The 13561-nt window shown below is 37.4% G+C and overlaps 1 protein-coding gene across 2 annotated transcripts in view; it reads right to left on the bottom strand.

Annotated features, from left to right (window-relative positions):
- Window positions 1-13561, bottom strand: part of Dock11 (dedicator of cytokinesis 11) — a 186737-nt gene that overhangs the window by 60136 nt on the left and 113040 nt on the right. Inside the window, exons 28-36 of one of the 2 annotated variants that reach the window (XM_087903042.1) lie at window positions 12345-12491; window positions 11281-11364; window positions 9934-10045; window positions 9418-9456; window positions 7617-7795; window positions 5995-6111; window positions 3913-3988; window positions 2872-2981; window positions 473-584 (exon numbers count right to left, since the gene is read on the bottom strand). In XM_087903042.1, coding sequence (XP_087759168.1) covers window positions 473-584; window positions 2872-2981; window positions 3913-3988; window positions 5995-6111; window positions 7617-7795; window positions 9418-9456; window positions 9934-10045; window positions 11281-11364; window positions 12345-12491 — 976 coding nt within the window. The remainder of the gene's footprint in view (window positions 1-472; window positions 585-2871; window positions 2982-3912; window positions 3989-5994; window positions 6112-7616; window positions 7796-9417; window positions 9457-9933; window positions 10046-11280; window positions 11365-12344; window positions 12492-13561) is intronic. The other variant, XM_087903043.1, reaches the window with a different exon arrangement.

Genomic DNA, 13561 nt, shown 5'->3' with positions numbered 1-13561 from the left:
CAATGCCAATGATGCTGTGGTGACAGTGACTCTAGACAATGCCAGCATTGTTGCGGAGACAATGACTGACTCCAGACAATGTCAATGATGCTGTGGAGACAATGGTGGCATCCTCTACCTTCAGCAAACCCTGTTTTTTGTTTCTGTTTTTATGTTTTTCAAATAAAAGCTAAAATGTTAATTTTGTATTGTGATTATTTCCTTCCTGGTATATTAACTACTTAATATATTTTATGCTGTGCATAAAAATCCTTTAAAATTGTTACATAATTTTTATAAATTAATCAATAGTTATTTTTAAGTTATATCAAACACTCAAATCCACAGGAACTTATTTTATTGTTCATCTTAAAGAATATTTTATGACTTAAATCTTTAAAGCTCTGTTTCTAACATGCATGTTTTTGATTTACAGGCCTGACCCTATGGGGGGTGTCTAGTAGAATTCCTGTTGAATATGCTTATTTCTCACCTTCAGAAATCATCTTTACAATATATAAGTAGCACATCAATAGATTTCTGATTTCATACTGATCCAGACGATTATACTGGGATACACTACTCCTTGAAGAACTCTGTCGGGTCTGTAAGATAAAAGAGAGGAGATTTAGGGAACAATATCACAATTTTACATGGCCTTAAACTAAATTATTTTTAACTATTTGTCCTATTTGGGAAAATTATAAATACAAATTTTATGGTATATTTGACAGATAAATGGGCTGAGTCTTCATTGCTACAGTACCTATTAAAATCACTGGAAATGACTTTGAGTCTTCATAAAACATAGCCATTAATTATGTATTTATGTTTACTCCCATATGCTTGTGTTGTAATAGCAAAAATTTAAACTATTCACATATAACTTTCAGAAAGAATAGCTTTTATGTGGAGGAGGGTTTAAGGTATTTGAAAGCATGGCAAATATTTTAGGACTGGAGCTAAAGCTCAGAAGTAGATCACTTGCCTATCATATACAAGTTCCTGGGGAACCATTGTGGCCTCAAAATTGCACTTTTAAATTTGAATTCCTACTTAGAATGTATTAATAATACCCAATCCCCAACCATCAAATTATCTATTTTAAATGGACAAATTATACGATAATTAAAATAAGGAGGGCCAGGTAATATTTCCAAATTATATCAAAGTAGTGATGTTCCTATTACTTAATGAGGTCTGTTTAATACCAAATCATAGCAAGATGTCATTTATTTGAGGTTCTTTATAAATAGAATAACAACAATGCAAAGCCTTACTTAGCTCAGAGTACTGAGTAGCTACTCTGAGCTGAGCTAACAGGGTACATAGAATTAAGGTAGGACTTACTAAGAACTTTGAATCAGAGTGAAACAAACCTTAGTTCTGATTACTTGTCAGTCATATCACGTCCAGTAAGGTATTTAATTGCTCTTACCTTATCTGTGACAGTATCATCAAAATTCAAAATAGCATGAGATGGGAGCCTTTGGGAATAAATGCCACTTTACCCAAAGTCTCAAAGATGTATAGTCCAGTGGTTAAGGGGTGCTTCCCAACCAGCAGAAGCAACGTCACCTGAGGACTTAGAATACAAGTTAGCAGGCCCTGTTTCAGACCTACTGAACCACTCTATGGGGAGGCACAGCCATTCACTTTTCGTTTTCCCCCAGGTGACTCTGATGTACACCAAAGATGCCGCAGTATAGGAAAATTGCTGATGTCTAAACATGGGGTCAGGTGTGACTGGCTTGCATCAAAATCCCAGTTTCATTTAAAGACAGGAATGGGAGTTTAATATTTTTAAAAAAATATTTTACAGATCCTTCAAAGAAATATATGATTTTACATAGTGTCACAGAACTTTACTGTCTAAATGTGGTATTTGGGCCTCAAGGCAGACACATTTTACATTTTAATCTTAGGCTTAAAGCAATATGATGTAAGAGTTAGAGGGCTCTAAGACATTAAGTAATGCTGGAACTCTGAAACTATCAACTCGAGGACCTATAGTTTCTCTCAAGTTAAGTATTATTTTTATTTTGGGAACTTATTCCCCATGCTGGGTTGATTGCCTTGCCCAGCCTTGATACAGGGGGAGGAGCATGGTCCTGTCTCAGCGTGGTGTGCCATGCTTTGTGCCCATGGGAGGTCTGCCTTCTGAATGGAGATGAAGAGGTGAATGGGGAGGAGTAGATGGGAGGGGGAAGTAGATGGGAAGTGGGGGAATGGAATGAGAGGAGGTAGGGGAAACTAGTTGATATGTAAAATAAATGAAAATTTTTAATTAATAAAAATGTTATTTTCTAAAAGGAAAGATTGAATCAGCCCTGCACTGATATGTTGTGATTAAAATGCAAGGCAGTTGAGAAATTTTAAACTGGAACCTATCCTCTAGGTTACAGTAAAGAGTTAGACTGCTCGAGAATAATTGCCTTACTCCCTATAGGTAAACTGGGCATTGTGGTATTTGCCTGTCATTGTAATTACTCAAGAGGATGAGATAGGAAGATTGCTTGAGGCCAGAAATTTGAGATCAGCCTGAGCAACATAATAAGACCCAGTTGAAAAGCAGTAAATTGGTGGTGGAAGCAGGAGACTGTGAGTTCAAGACTAGCCTGGGTGACATAAGGAGCTTGAGGCATGCTTGAACTGTGTAGCAAAACCTTGTCTCAAATTCCACTCAAAAACTGACACTCACTGTGCTTAAGAGGGGAAAAGGCATTCAAGTAGCAACTGCAGGGATAGGAAGGTACTACTAAAATATTCAAGAATTGTGGGATGCATTTTACAGATCCAAAATAGACTATAGGAGACCAGATAGCTGCATGCTTATTTTGAAAGATTTTGGTAGTATAGTCACAAAGTTATCCTATAGGTTTAGGTTCTTACATTTTCACCAGTGTTGCTAGGATCTGGGAATCCTGTTACTCCTTCTGGGATGAGGGAACCTCTTGAATCTTCCCTCTTAATTCCATGACCATTTTGAAAAGATCCATAGGCTGGAAAAAAGTTCAAGTTCTTGTTAGCAACAGGAAGAACCATCAAGATAATTTTAAAACTAAGTGCTACATTATTTTAAGTAAATATGTAGTACAGTGAATAGATCCTGGTCCTCTACTGTGAAATTTGATGTAGGTGGGTCTTCTGTCTATGTGTTACTTTCATTGGTCAAATAAAGAAACTGCTTTGGTCTTTGATAGGACAGCAGCTTAGACAGGTGGAGTAGACAGAACAGAATGATGGGAGAAAGAAGCAGAGTCAGGCAGACGCCATGAAGCTCCAGCCCAAGATGGACGTAGGTTAGAACCTTCCCGGTAAGCCACGACCTTGTGGTGACATACAGATTTATTAGAAATGGGTTAATCAAGATGTGAGAGTTAGCCAATAAGAGGCTAGATATAATGGGCCAGGCAGTGTTTAAATGAATACAGTTTCTGTGATTATTTCGGGGGTAAGCTAGACAGGATCCGGGCGGGAACGCAGCCCGCTGCTCCTTTTACAGAAATTCATATATCAAAACACCAGAAGAAAACAAGTAAAGGTGAAGTGATTTTCCTCTCTCAAAACAATTTGCTATGTAATTCAGTTCCTTGGAAGTCATAAAATAAAGCCAGGTAATTCACAAGACATCTTACTGTATTACAGGTAAGTAAATACAAACCTAGAAAAGGAAGTGCCTTACCCAATATTGATGAAAGTTAAGAGGAAAGAAAACCACTGTTTTTGTTTTTATCTCCTAGTTTTTCCACTACACTTAGCCATTTTGATCATGCTCAGACAAACTAGAAAATGTGGCTACCTGTGTGAGTCATACTTTAAACTTCAGGAAAGGTCAGGCTATGGATAGTTTTATCATGAAATATTTCAAAAAGAGCGGAGGTACATTTGTAAATCCTCATGTTATGCGTAATCTTTAAAGAGATTAATTACCTGTGTCTTTGTCAGTGGTCAGGCTCCCTCTGTTTGTCGGTGAAACAAAGCCACATGGAAACTCATCCCTGGATGCCTGTAACAGAATGTGATGCCTGAGTCATTTAACCAGTTTTTAAACTGGGGCAAGACATCTGAATTAGACTGCACCCTGCTTTTAAACACAGCTCACTGGGAAATTACAGAGGTGCTCTTAGTGTTTAAGTGGCATGTTTTAAAAAATGGCTGCTAGCCTACTGAAGTAATCATAACCGCTGACCAAATGATATAATTAGATGGCTGCAATTGGTATAATCTACACATTGTTCAGTTCTGTTCCTTGGAACCAGGGACAGTGCTAGAAGCTGAAGTGTAATGAAGTCTCTAAGTGAACATGAGCTGCAAAAGAAAGAACAGAGAGTGAAACCTTTACAAATATCACTGTCGAATGTGTGCAGTGAACATGACTGCTGTGTGAAGAAAGACCAATGGGACACCCAGTGACGTCACATCCACACTCCACTCATTAACGCGATCAAGTGCCACAAGCAAGAGAGCTATCAGGCAAGCTGAAAAGTGGCTTTTCTATCCAGTGATGGTGGTGTGTGCCAGTAAGTCTAGCATTCAGGACACTGAATCAGGTGAATTGTTCCAAGTTCCAAGTCAGCCTAGACTTAGTCATAGTGAGATCCTGTCTCAGAAAACAAACAAATGGGACTGGAGTGATGGCTCAGCAATTATGAGGGCCTAATTGCTCTTGACCAGAATTCAGTTTCCAGCACCCATGGTGACTGTCCATAACTCCAGCTCCAGGGCATCTGAAACTTTTCTGGTCTCCATAGGCACCTGTAGTCATATACAAATCCACACTCTGACATATGCATAAACATATAATTTAAAAATGAAAATAAAATGTGCCGTTAACTGATCTTTAAAAACCTCTTTCTCAGGAACTTAGGAGTGGTTTTCAAAATTATCAGGGACATTTTACAGGGAAAAATTTTTTCCAGATTATATTATAAAGCAGAGTTTAAACAGTCATGCAACTATCTGAAGTGATGATGCAATGTCCACAGATGATCTAGGACCATTCAGAATATGAAGAGGGACAGGAGTTAACACTTATACTGGGCCAACAAATATAAAGCATACAATTTGGGCACCATATTTTTTTGAGGGCATGTCTTACTGTGTAGTCCAGGCTTGCCTAAAATTTGCATCATCTTGCCCCAGTCTTTCAAGTGTTGGCACCTGGTCTGACACCACTGATTTAGGAGGACCACTGGCAAATGGGAGAGTATCCAAAAGCATTAACCAAGAAAACAAATGGTTTGGAACAAGAAATGACAAAATAATGATACTTTGGCCTAGAGAAAAAGCTAGAAGGCATATGTCGAAGGGAGAAACTGTGAAGGTGGAAACTAATGGTTTATAGGTCTCCAGAGGGAGAACTAGGAGTGATGAACAGAAACCCTTCCAGGTCTAAGGGCGAGGAAGAGCAGCTTAACTATTGCAAGGAAAAAGTTGTTAGGACAAACAGACACCTTGTCACCTTTAAGTGCCTGAAATAAGTCTTAGGCACTAAGGGGAAGAGAAAGCTCACCCCATTGTAATAAACTAAAAGAGACTTACCAAGAAATACTAACCAGAGACTACCAAGGAGAAGGAGAAGCAAAGGGATTGACCCCAGAGTCTGATATCAGCTCTGCAAGTGAAGATGCTTCCATCTTGTTCTCCAGCAAAATGAAAACACTAAAGTGTATTAATTAGCACAAATTTTAAGGAACAAACTAGAAACAAGGCATTTGTGGTATTCTTTTGGACCTTGTTATTCAAAATGCAGCCTTTGGACTAGACAGAAGCAGCCAAAGCTTGTTAGACACAGGGACTCTCTCGGCCTAGGACCCACTGAATTAAGATCTGTGTTCTAGCACATCCTCACATTAGCATTTGAGAAGCCCTGCTCTAGGAAAAGCAGGAGAAATGTAGAGGTATACTGAAAAGTCCATGCTTACAGTTGAGATCCTATAGCAGATGGCCTCAATTCCAAATGCATTACGTAAAACAAGATGTAACTCAGAACAGAAACACATTAGCACTTACAGAATTAGGCATGGCTGCACAGGAATACAAAGTATCTCGGCCTGCCAGTCTCTGTATATTTTCCAAGAGCAGTCCAACAAATGGGAGGTACAACTGTGCTATTTTGGCTTGCTGATTCTGAAAAATATTCAAACTTCATGGGTAAATAAGATGTATATGATTCAAATGAATGGAATTGGCCCCATATATCAGATTAAAAGAGTAAAGGTCAACTAATAGCTTCAAACTTTAGAGGCATGAATCTTACAAACTAATTGTCCATGAACTTTGTTTGGACTTATTCATAATACTGAGACCAGTGAGAGCTTTCAGACACAAAGGAAAAGGTTGTTTGCAATATCAGTATTCATATGCTATTTATAATTTGAAAAGATATCACAACCTACAGTAAAATAATTTATATCACAAAATGAAGGAGTCAATTTACTTTCAGATAGAACCATGAAAAGAATGGCAATATTTCCAAATAAAAAAATCTTGGTAACTAAAAAACACAACAGATGAGAAAATTGTAGAAACAAATCTACCTACAAATCAGCTTTTCAAATTAATTACAGTAACAAATTATATTCAAATTTACATTTGAATGTTAAAAAGTAAAGGATGTATTATCAAACATGAAATATTTCTCTGAGTCACTCAATACCAAAGAAATAACTTCAGGTTAATCCAGATTCATTCAGTCTGTAGTTTAATTTTCCATGCCCTTAAATTGCAATATTAATGACATTTAAATACATATTTAAAGTAGGGACAGACAGCAACCAGTGCTATGGTCGATGTTAAATGTATGTAAGATTTACAGCCACATCCATGGCTACTGACAGTAAAATACTATCATAACAAATCTTCTTAGTATAAAGAAAAATTCATATTACATATTTTATACATGATAACTTAATTCTTATTAGACACATCAATATCATATTATTTAGGGACATTACAGTATTTGACAGTATATTCATAGTACAACTCTATATGATGTTTTTTAGGTATGTGTGTGTATGTTCATGTGAACACAGGTGCCCTTGGAGGCTAGAAGGGTGTGATCTCCCTGCAACTGGAGTTAGAGGTGATGTAAGCTGCCAGATATAGGTACTGGGAACCAACCTGCATTTCTATGCAAGAGCAGCAAGCATTCTTAACTCCTGACCTTTCTTTCTAGTCCCTGCATGACTTTACAAACATCTTAATTAGTTTATGGAATAAATCATGAGAGAGTTTGACTGGCCCTAATATTTATACTAAATATAAGAAAAATAAGCAACCTAACTCATTTCATTGCCACATAAACAGAGACCTTTATATATGCTAATTTAAAATATGGTTTGAGTGGTAGAATGTATGGTCACTATATACAGAAACATGGCTTGTTCCCTACCCAGCATCAAAATATTAAAAAATGATTTGAGAAAATGTTTTCCTTCAAGTTATTGCATGGTATTTTAAAAAATTTAAATTTTTAAAAATTTAATGGCCTGAAATGGAAAAACACCTTATTTATATAAATACCTTTTCATTGATATTCATACTTTGTCCCCCACTGTAAACATCATCTTGAATCAAAACTCTTAGAAAAAAATTTACTAGTGTGCTCCCAAGAACTGTGTAGACATCCTCACCTTGTGCTGGTATCTAGTATCAAATGCATGTTTTATCAAAAGATTTTTTATGACAGAGATAGCTGTATATCTGATCTCATAATTGTCTTGAAGAGCAATGGAGGTTTCCCGCAGAAGTAGACCAACCAAGAAGTGATGTTTGCAATACTCATCTGATAAACTGTATTCAAGATTGGAATCTGCAGTACAATAAAATTTGTAACTTTTAATAAATATACAAAATTTGTTATTAGACAATTAAAACACTATAATTATCATTTAATTATGTGGTCATGCTGGCAAAAACTTTAATTTTATTATTAATCAATCTGAACAATTCCTCTGTAGTATAAACTGAGCATGCAAAATTTTTACTAAATAGGAACCCTCATAATTAGGGATAGATGATTGTTTTAATGATTATTTCAGTCAGCAAGATGGTCATGAAGATACTTTCTCCCCTAAATTGTTTGAAGTCTTAATACTCCTACAATAGAAACTAGAGTGAAACAATTCTATGTTTTGCAAGATTTTAACACATTTCTCATTTTGACTATAGGCTCAACTTTCTAGACTAATGCTTGATTTCCTTATCCATGTATATTTATAAAGTGCGAAAAGAAGACAAACCAGACAACCCCATCATCCCAACAGTATTATTGATTGCTGTAGTGATCATTACACATCAGCCTGAACATCCAGGGTAGACACAATGATAATACAAAAAGCCACCACATCTCACATCAATTCATCACCACACTCACATCAATTCTTCATCACACTCACAAATACAGACCTTCCATGTTATAAAATCACCACTGCAAACTGTATCTTTCACTCCATTTTAGGTCTTTCTGCCTCTGTTAAATCCTACACATTAATTCTATGCTTGAGACTTGCCTTATCATAACTCAGAGGAGGCTAGGACCAAATTTAGTAATTTCTATAGTAGATTATATTTTCCTTTATTTTAGATAAAGCAAAAAGCTGAAGAAAATGCCTTTCATTTCTTCTTTTTTCTTTTGGTTGATTCAGAATTAATGTAATGCAGTATATCCAGTTAGGATTTTGAATTGTACACTGTCCAATTTATTTCCAAATCCCAATGCCCTGTCCAATTCTTTTCCCTAACTTCCTTGTCATTATCAAAAATATGGGCGAAGTATCGCACCACACATGCTCAACCTAGTAATGGGGGAGTTAGTGGTACTGTGATCTTGAAAAGTTTCTCCAGTTTTACTGGCTATCATTTCACCACTTCTACAACCACTAGGTCTGAGTAAAGACTTCTCTAAAGACCAAAGCATATGATTCTCCTGCACTGTCATGCTCTTTTGTGAATTCCAATCACGTTCTAGATACAAGGATAGCATTGAATAACCAAGGTGGACTTATCTGGGTAGATATTGCAAATGGCAATTGATTTTATGCTTCAGTGACTTGAATAAATCCAATTTGGTGTTTTCAACCACACCTTCAAGCCTGTGTTCAACAGGGTGACAGAGAAAGCAGCAAGCCGGAGGGAGGTGACAAACACTTAAAACAGATAGTCAGCTCATCCCCTGCCTCCAAGCTGCTTTGGAGCAGAGGAAGAGGAACCTGCTTTCTAAGGGTTGACATTTGAAAACTGCCTCCAGACAATACTGAAGCTTATTTTAAGACTAACAAGCTTTTAAGATTTTTGGGTACAAGAAATTGAAGGCTCACTTTGGCTAGGGAGGATTTGAAAAACAAACAAAGCCCCCATTCATCTTGGCCATTCATCAAATCAATTGTGTTTAAACACAGCATACTACTTTAGAGTGAACCGAGTTAAACCTACCTACTGAAGTCAAACGGTCCACCGCAAATGAAAAAAAATCTAATTAATATATGAAAAGAAAAGGGACAAATAAAAAACATAATAACATAAGAATAGTGCTACACAACAAAGAAGCATGCAATATAACTAGCAATGGAGATTAAAACTGAGGCATTTCATAAATTTAGTACATGCGAGTTATCATTTTACTTTTTATATTTATCTTTGATGTTTTCAGCCAAAATGCATTCACATACTTTTTTATTTAGTCTTACATAAAATTCAATATGCTATTATTATAAAAAGAAATTTTACTAGTGTCTGACATTTGTGTTTTAGCAACAATGTATGTAACATCCAATTTTTTCATACGCCTACACTGAAGGAAATGCAGAATGCCATCAATGAAGCTATCCTCAGATAGCAGCAATTCTAGTTACCGTCAAGCTAACTGGTTTCATCAGAAAGAATTAAGCTACACTAGGGCTATCACAGAAGGAAAAACAATCCCAAATACTGGAAAATACAAATACATACCTTGAACTCTCTGTAGCTTAGGTTTTGCAAATGCCATTGGCAAGTTCAAAGGAATGTAATGTTCATGATTGCAGATTGTTTGGAGAAATTCAAACTTGTATTCAGCAAGAACCTAAATGGTAAATTATATATCATCTCATTTTATAGGCATTTATTTTTTGATAAATTAAAAAAAGATCTTTAATTGCCCAATGTGTTTATCTTCCAAAGTATACAGGCAGGTGCAGTCTGTCCAGGAAAGGGTTAACATAGCCAGCCCAAGAATGACAGATTTAAAAAGGGCTGTTGCAACACTGATGTTGGCTGGCATCTGAGAGAAGGGATTTTGAAATTTTCCCTATGTGATAAGGTTGTGTTTTTCGTGCCAGTCTGCTAGGCCCTTTTACAAACAATGTGATTTATGGTGAACACCTGTCTTGTGTTCCCTTCTGCGAGTCTAGAAATCTTGTGTGCTTCAATACCAAACCAGCTCCCCGGTAAGAACTGCGGGAAGTGAGTATACTCCTGCATGTATGAGCATCCATGGCATAAGCACAGCATGTCAGAAGACCCCAGTGATGCGGACCCATAGGAATAGCAGAGCCTTTCCTGGGCCTGGGCCAGGCTGGGGGAATGGCAAGACCTTTCCCTGGTCTGTCAACAGAGGTCAACAACACTGTCAACAGAGGTTGACAGTGTGTGCAGAAGTATCAACCACAGCTTCATATTCCCCTACAGATGCAACCTGCATGATTGACCCCTGAGACTGCCCCCCCTCAGTGACCACCCCACTTCCTCCATCAGTTGTATACAATAACCTGCCTCCCCATTCAGCTGTGTATAATATATTGAGCCTCCAGTCTTCTGGTGTGTTTCTATCAGAGTGAATGGCTCACCCAATCTCACGTTTTCTTTTTGTGTATCTGTGGTTTCTTCATTCCTCATCAGCACAGTTGGGTCAGTCTCAAAGAACCCTAAACTCTAAAGAGAAGTGCTGTAGTCTTCTAATTGCATTCTCGCCCCTTGTGGGAAATATGCCTTCGCAAGAGGGGGAGAGCATGGGAGGCTTCATGGGATCATCGCACGCCACGTGATACCTTTGCCTTTCTTGACCCTGCTGAGTAGCCATATTACCCCAATGAACGTTCATCAGAATTACAACTAGATGTTGAATCCTGTTAGTAAACTGTTGAAGCTGTGGGTGATCTTGGGGACCCCCCCAACCCTGTGCAACAGTAGTCCTTGCTTTTGACAACACTCGAAGTACACAAAAGAGCAGTTCTGAATCTTCCAGAAGAGAGTATAACTGTCATCGTTGACTTGAAGCTCTAATGTCCAATATATACTACAATTGTCCTTAGAACTTACCTTAGGATCTTTGGGGCTAAATCCCGATATATAGTCATTTATCAAATTAAAAACAAATCCTCTATCCATTAGCGTCAAGCAGCGCTATTTAAAAAAAAAAAAAGAGGGAAGGTTAGATTTGCCATTTTACATGTCTCTTATCATGACTTTAAACAATTTTGAAATTTCATCTACATAAAGGGGATATCATTTTTACAGACAATATAAAAATAGCTGCCAGAGTTTTGGTTGACCTTAAAGAAAAAGAGTAAAGTAAATTATCAATGGACTCAAGATTTAAGGTCCTCAACATCATAATTTTCAAAATAAGATATGTACATAAATACCTACCCCATCTATGATAATAGCAAAAAGTAAAAATTATCATCCTTTGTACATATAGGGATTTCTGACATCTCTCAAACAAAAGAACCTCACTGAGCAAAGCTAACAATTTTTATGTATATGCATTAGTGACATGTACCCTGTGTTGACAACAACCAACAGGTACCTTTATTACAAAAGTTGACCATTTTGGGCGCGCGCACACACACACACACACACACACACACACACACACGTACGTCAGAGAAAGTCACGAACCCAAAGGTCAATTGGACCAGAAAAGTGATTTTAATATCTTTAAAAAGTCACAGATATGATGAAGACTGGTGGGACCTGACTGGGGAGACAGCAATTGCCCCACCTAACAGCAGTCCATTTAAAATTTATTGTATTTTTAACACGTCTGTGAAATAAACATGAGCTGGCTTCTGGTTCAGTCTGCCTCTTATTTAACTTCAGTGGGAGGGCGAGCACACCTGCCTGAGCTGATCCATCAGTCAATCCAAAGAGTTATTTCAACAGCCTTGCAAAGACCTAGCTAGGGGCTGCGGCTATAGCTAAGCAGTGTAGCATTTGCCCAGAATGCACAGAGCTTATGTTTAATCCTCAGCAATGGAAAAAAAAATAACCTAAAGCATCCACCTTTTTCAGGAAAAAAAAGGAAAATTTGTTCCTTTGGCTTTCCAGACCCTGTCAGTGAAGAGGAGATTCTTAACATGCTTTGGTTTCCTTCAACTTACCTTTAGGAAGCTGGCCAAGCTATAATTCACATTTCGGGACTCGTCAGGAATCTCTGCATAGCGAATGGTCACGTGGGGAATTATTGCAAGGAGCAGTGAATGTAAGATGTGGTGATATGCTTCAGGAAATCTCTGGCCCCTGGGAAGCTTAAATACACACAGAAAAAGAGAGTTTGAAAAGGTCAGACTAAGTCAACTGTCATTTTACTTTCAAATATGTATCATCATGGAAGTGGCTTTAAACGGAAGTACAATTTTTCTCTCAACTAAAAATGACTTCACTAATTGTTCAAAGTATACTTTATTCTTGACCCTAAAGTTATAGGAACTATTTGATTCTCTAATAATGACAGTGCCTGAAATTATCATTAGGTAAGTATGGGTAGATATAACCCAACTATGGATGTAGACACTCCTGGGATGTAGGCCCATCTCAGCTTTTATTGTATTGTATTGTATTGTATTGTATTGTATTGTATTGTATTTTCTGGGACACACTTTAAGCATGTTGTCATGGTTTCAGTCAACTTACTCTATGAAAGTTCTATGAGATGACTTTTTATTTTATTTTGCATGCCTAGCCATTTCGAATGCCTGACCATTATGATTCCTGTAACTAAGAAACTTCTATGTACAAGTTGGGTATTTCTAATTGAAACATCTCAAATCCGAAGTGCTCTCAAGCCTGAAATGTTATGAGACTTGACACGACACTACGAATGGAAAATTCCGCACCTGATGTTGTGTGCCTGGCTGAAGTCAAAACACAAATGCAAATATAAAATAAAGCATAAAATCATCCTCAGGCTATGTGTATAAAGTATCCATGACACATGTATGAGTCTCATGTTTAGACATGTGTCCTGCACCAAAGATGTCTATCTCATTATGTATATGCAAATATTCCGAAATTTGAAAATGTCTGAAATCTGAAACCCTTCTGGTTCTAAGCATTTCAGATCAGGAGTTCTCAACATGTACCTTTAAAACAAAACTGAAAAACAAGAGGAGCCTGTGAGACTGCTCAGTGGTTAAGCACTTGCTCAGCAGACCTGGTGATCTGCATTTGATACACAGAACCCACATGGAGTGAAAGAGAGAACCAGCTCCAAGAAGTTGACCTCTGACCTCCACACATGCAATGCAGCTCACATGGGATCCCACCCACACATCACACACATAACAACAGCAAAGAAGAAGGAGAAGGTGGGGAGGAG

The sequence above is a fragment of the Myodes glareolus genome, chromosome X, assembly GCF_982192425.1.
Source record: "Myodes glareolus chromosome X, mMyoGla1.1, whole genome shotgun sequence".
Classification (NCBI taxonomy): domain Eukaryota; kingdom Metazoa; phylum Chordata; class Mammalia; order Rodentia; family Cricetidae; genus Myodes; species Myodes glareolus.
Note: the sequence above shows the minus strand (reverse complement) of the source record. Positions and strands in the feature narration are given on the sequence as shown.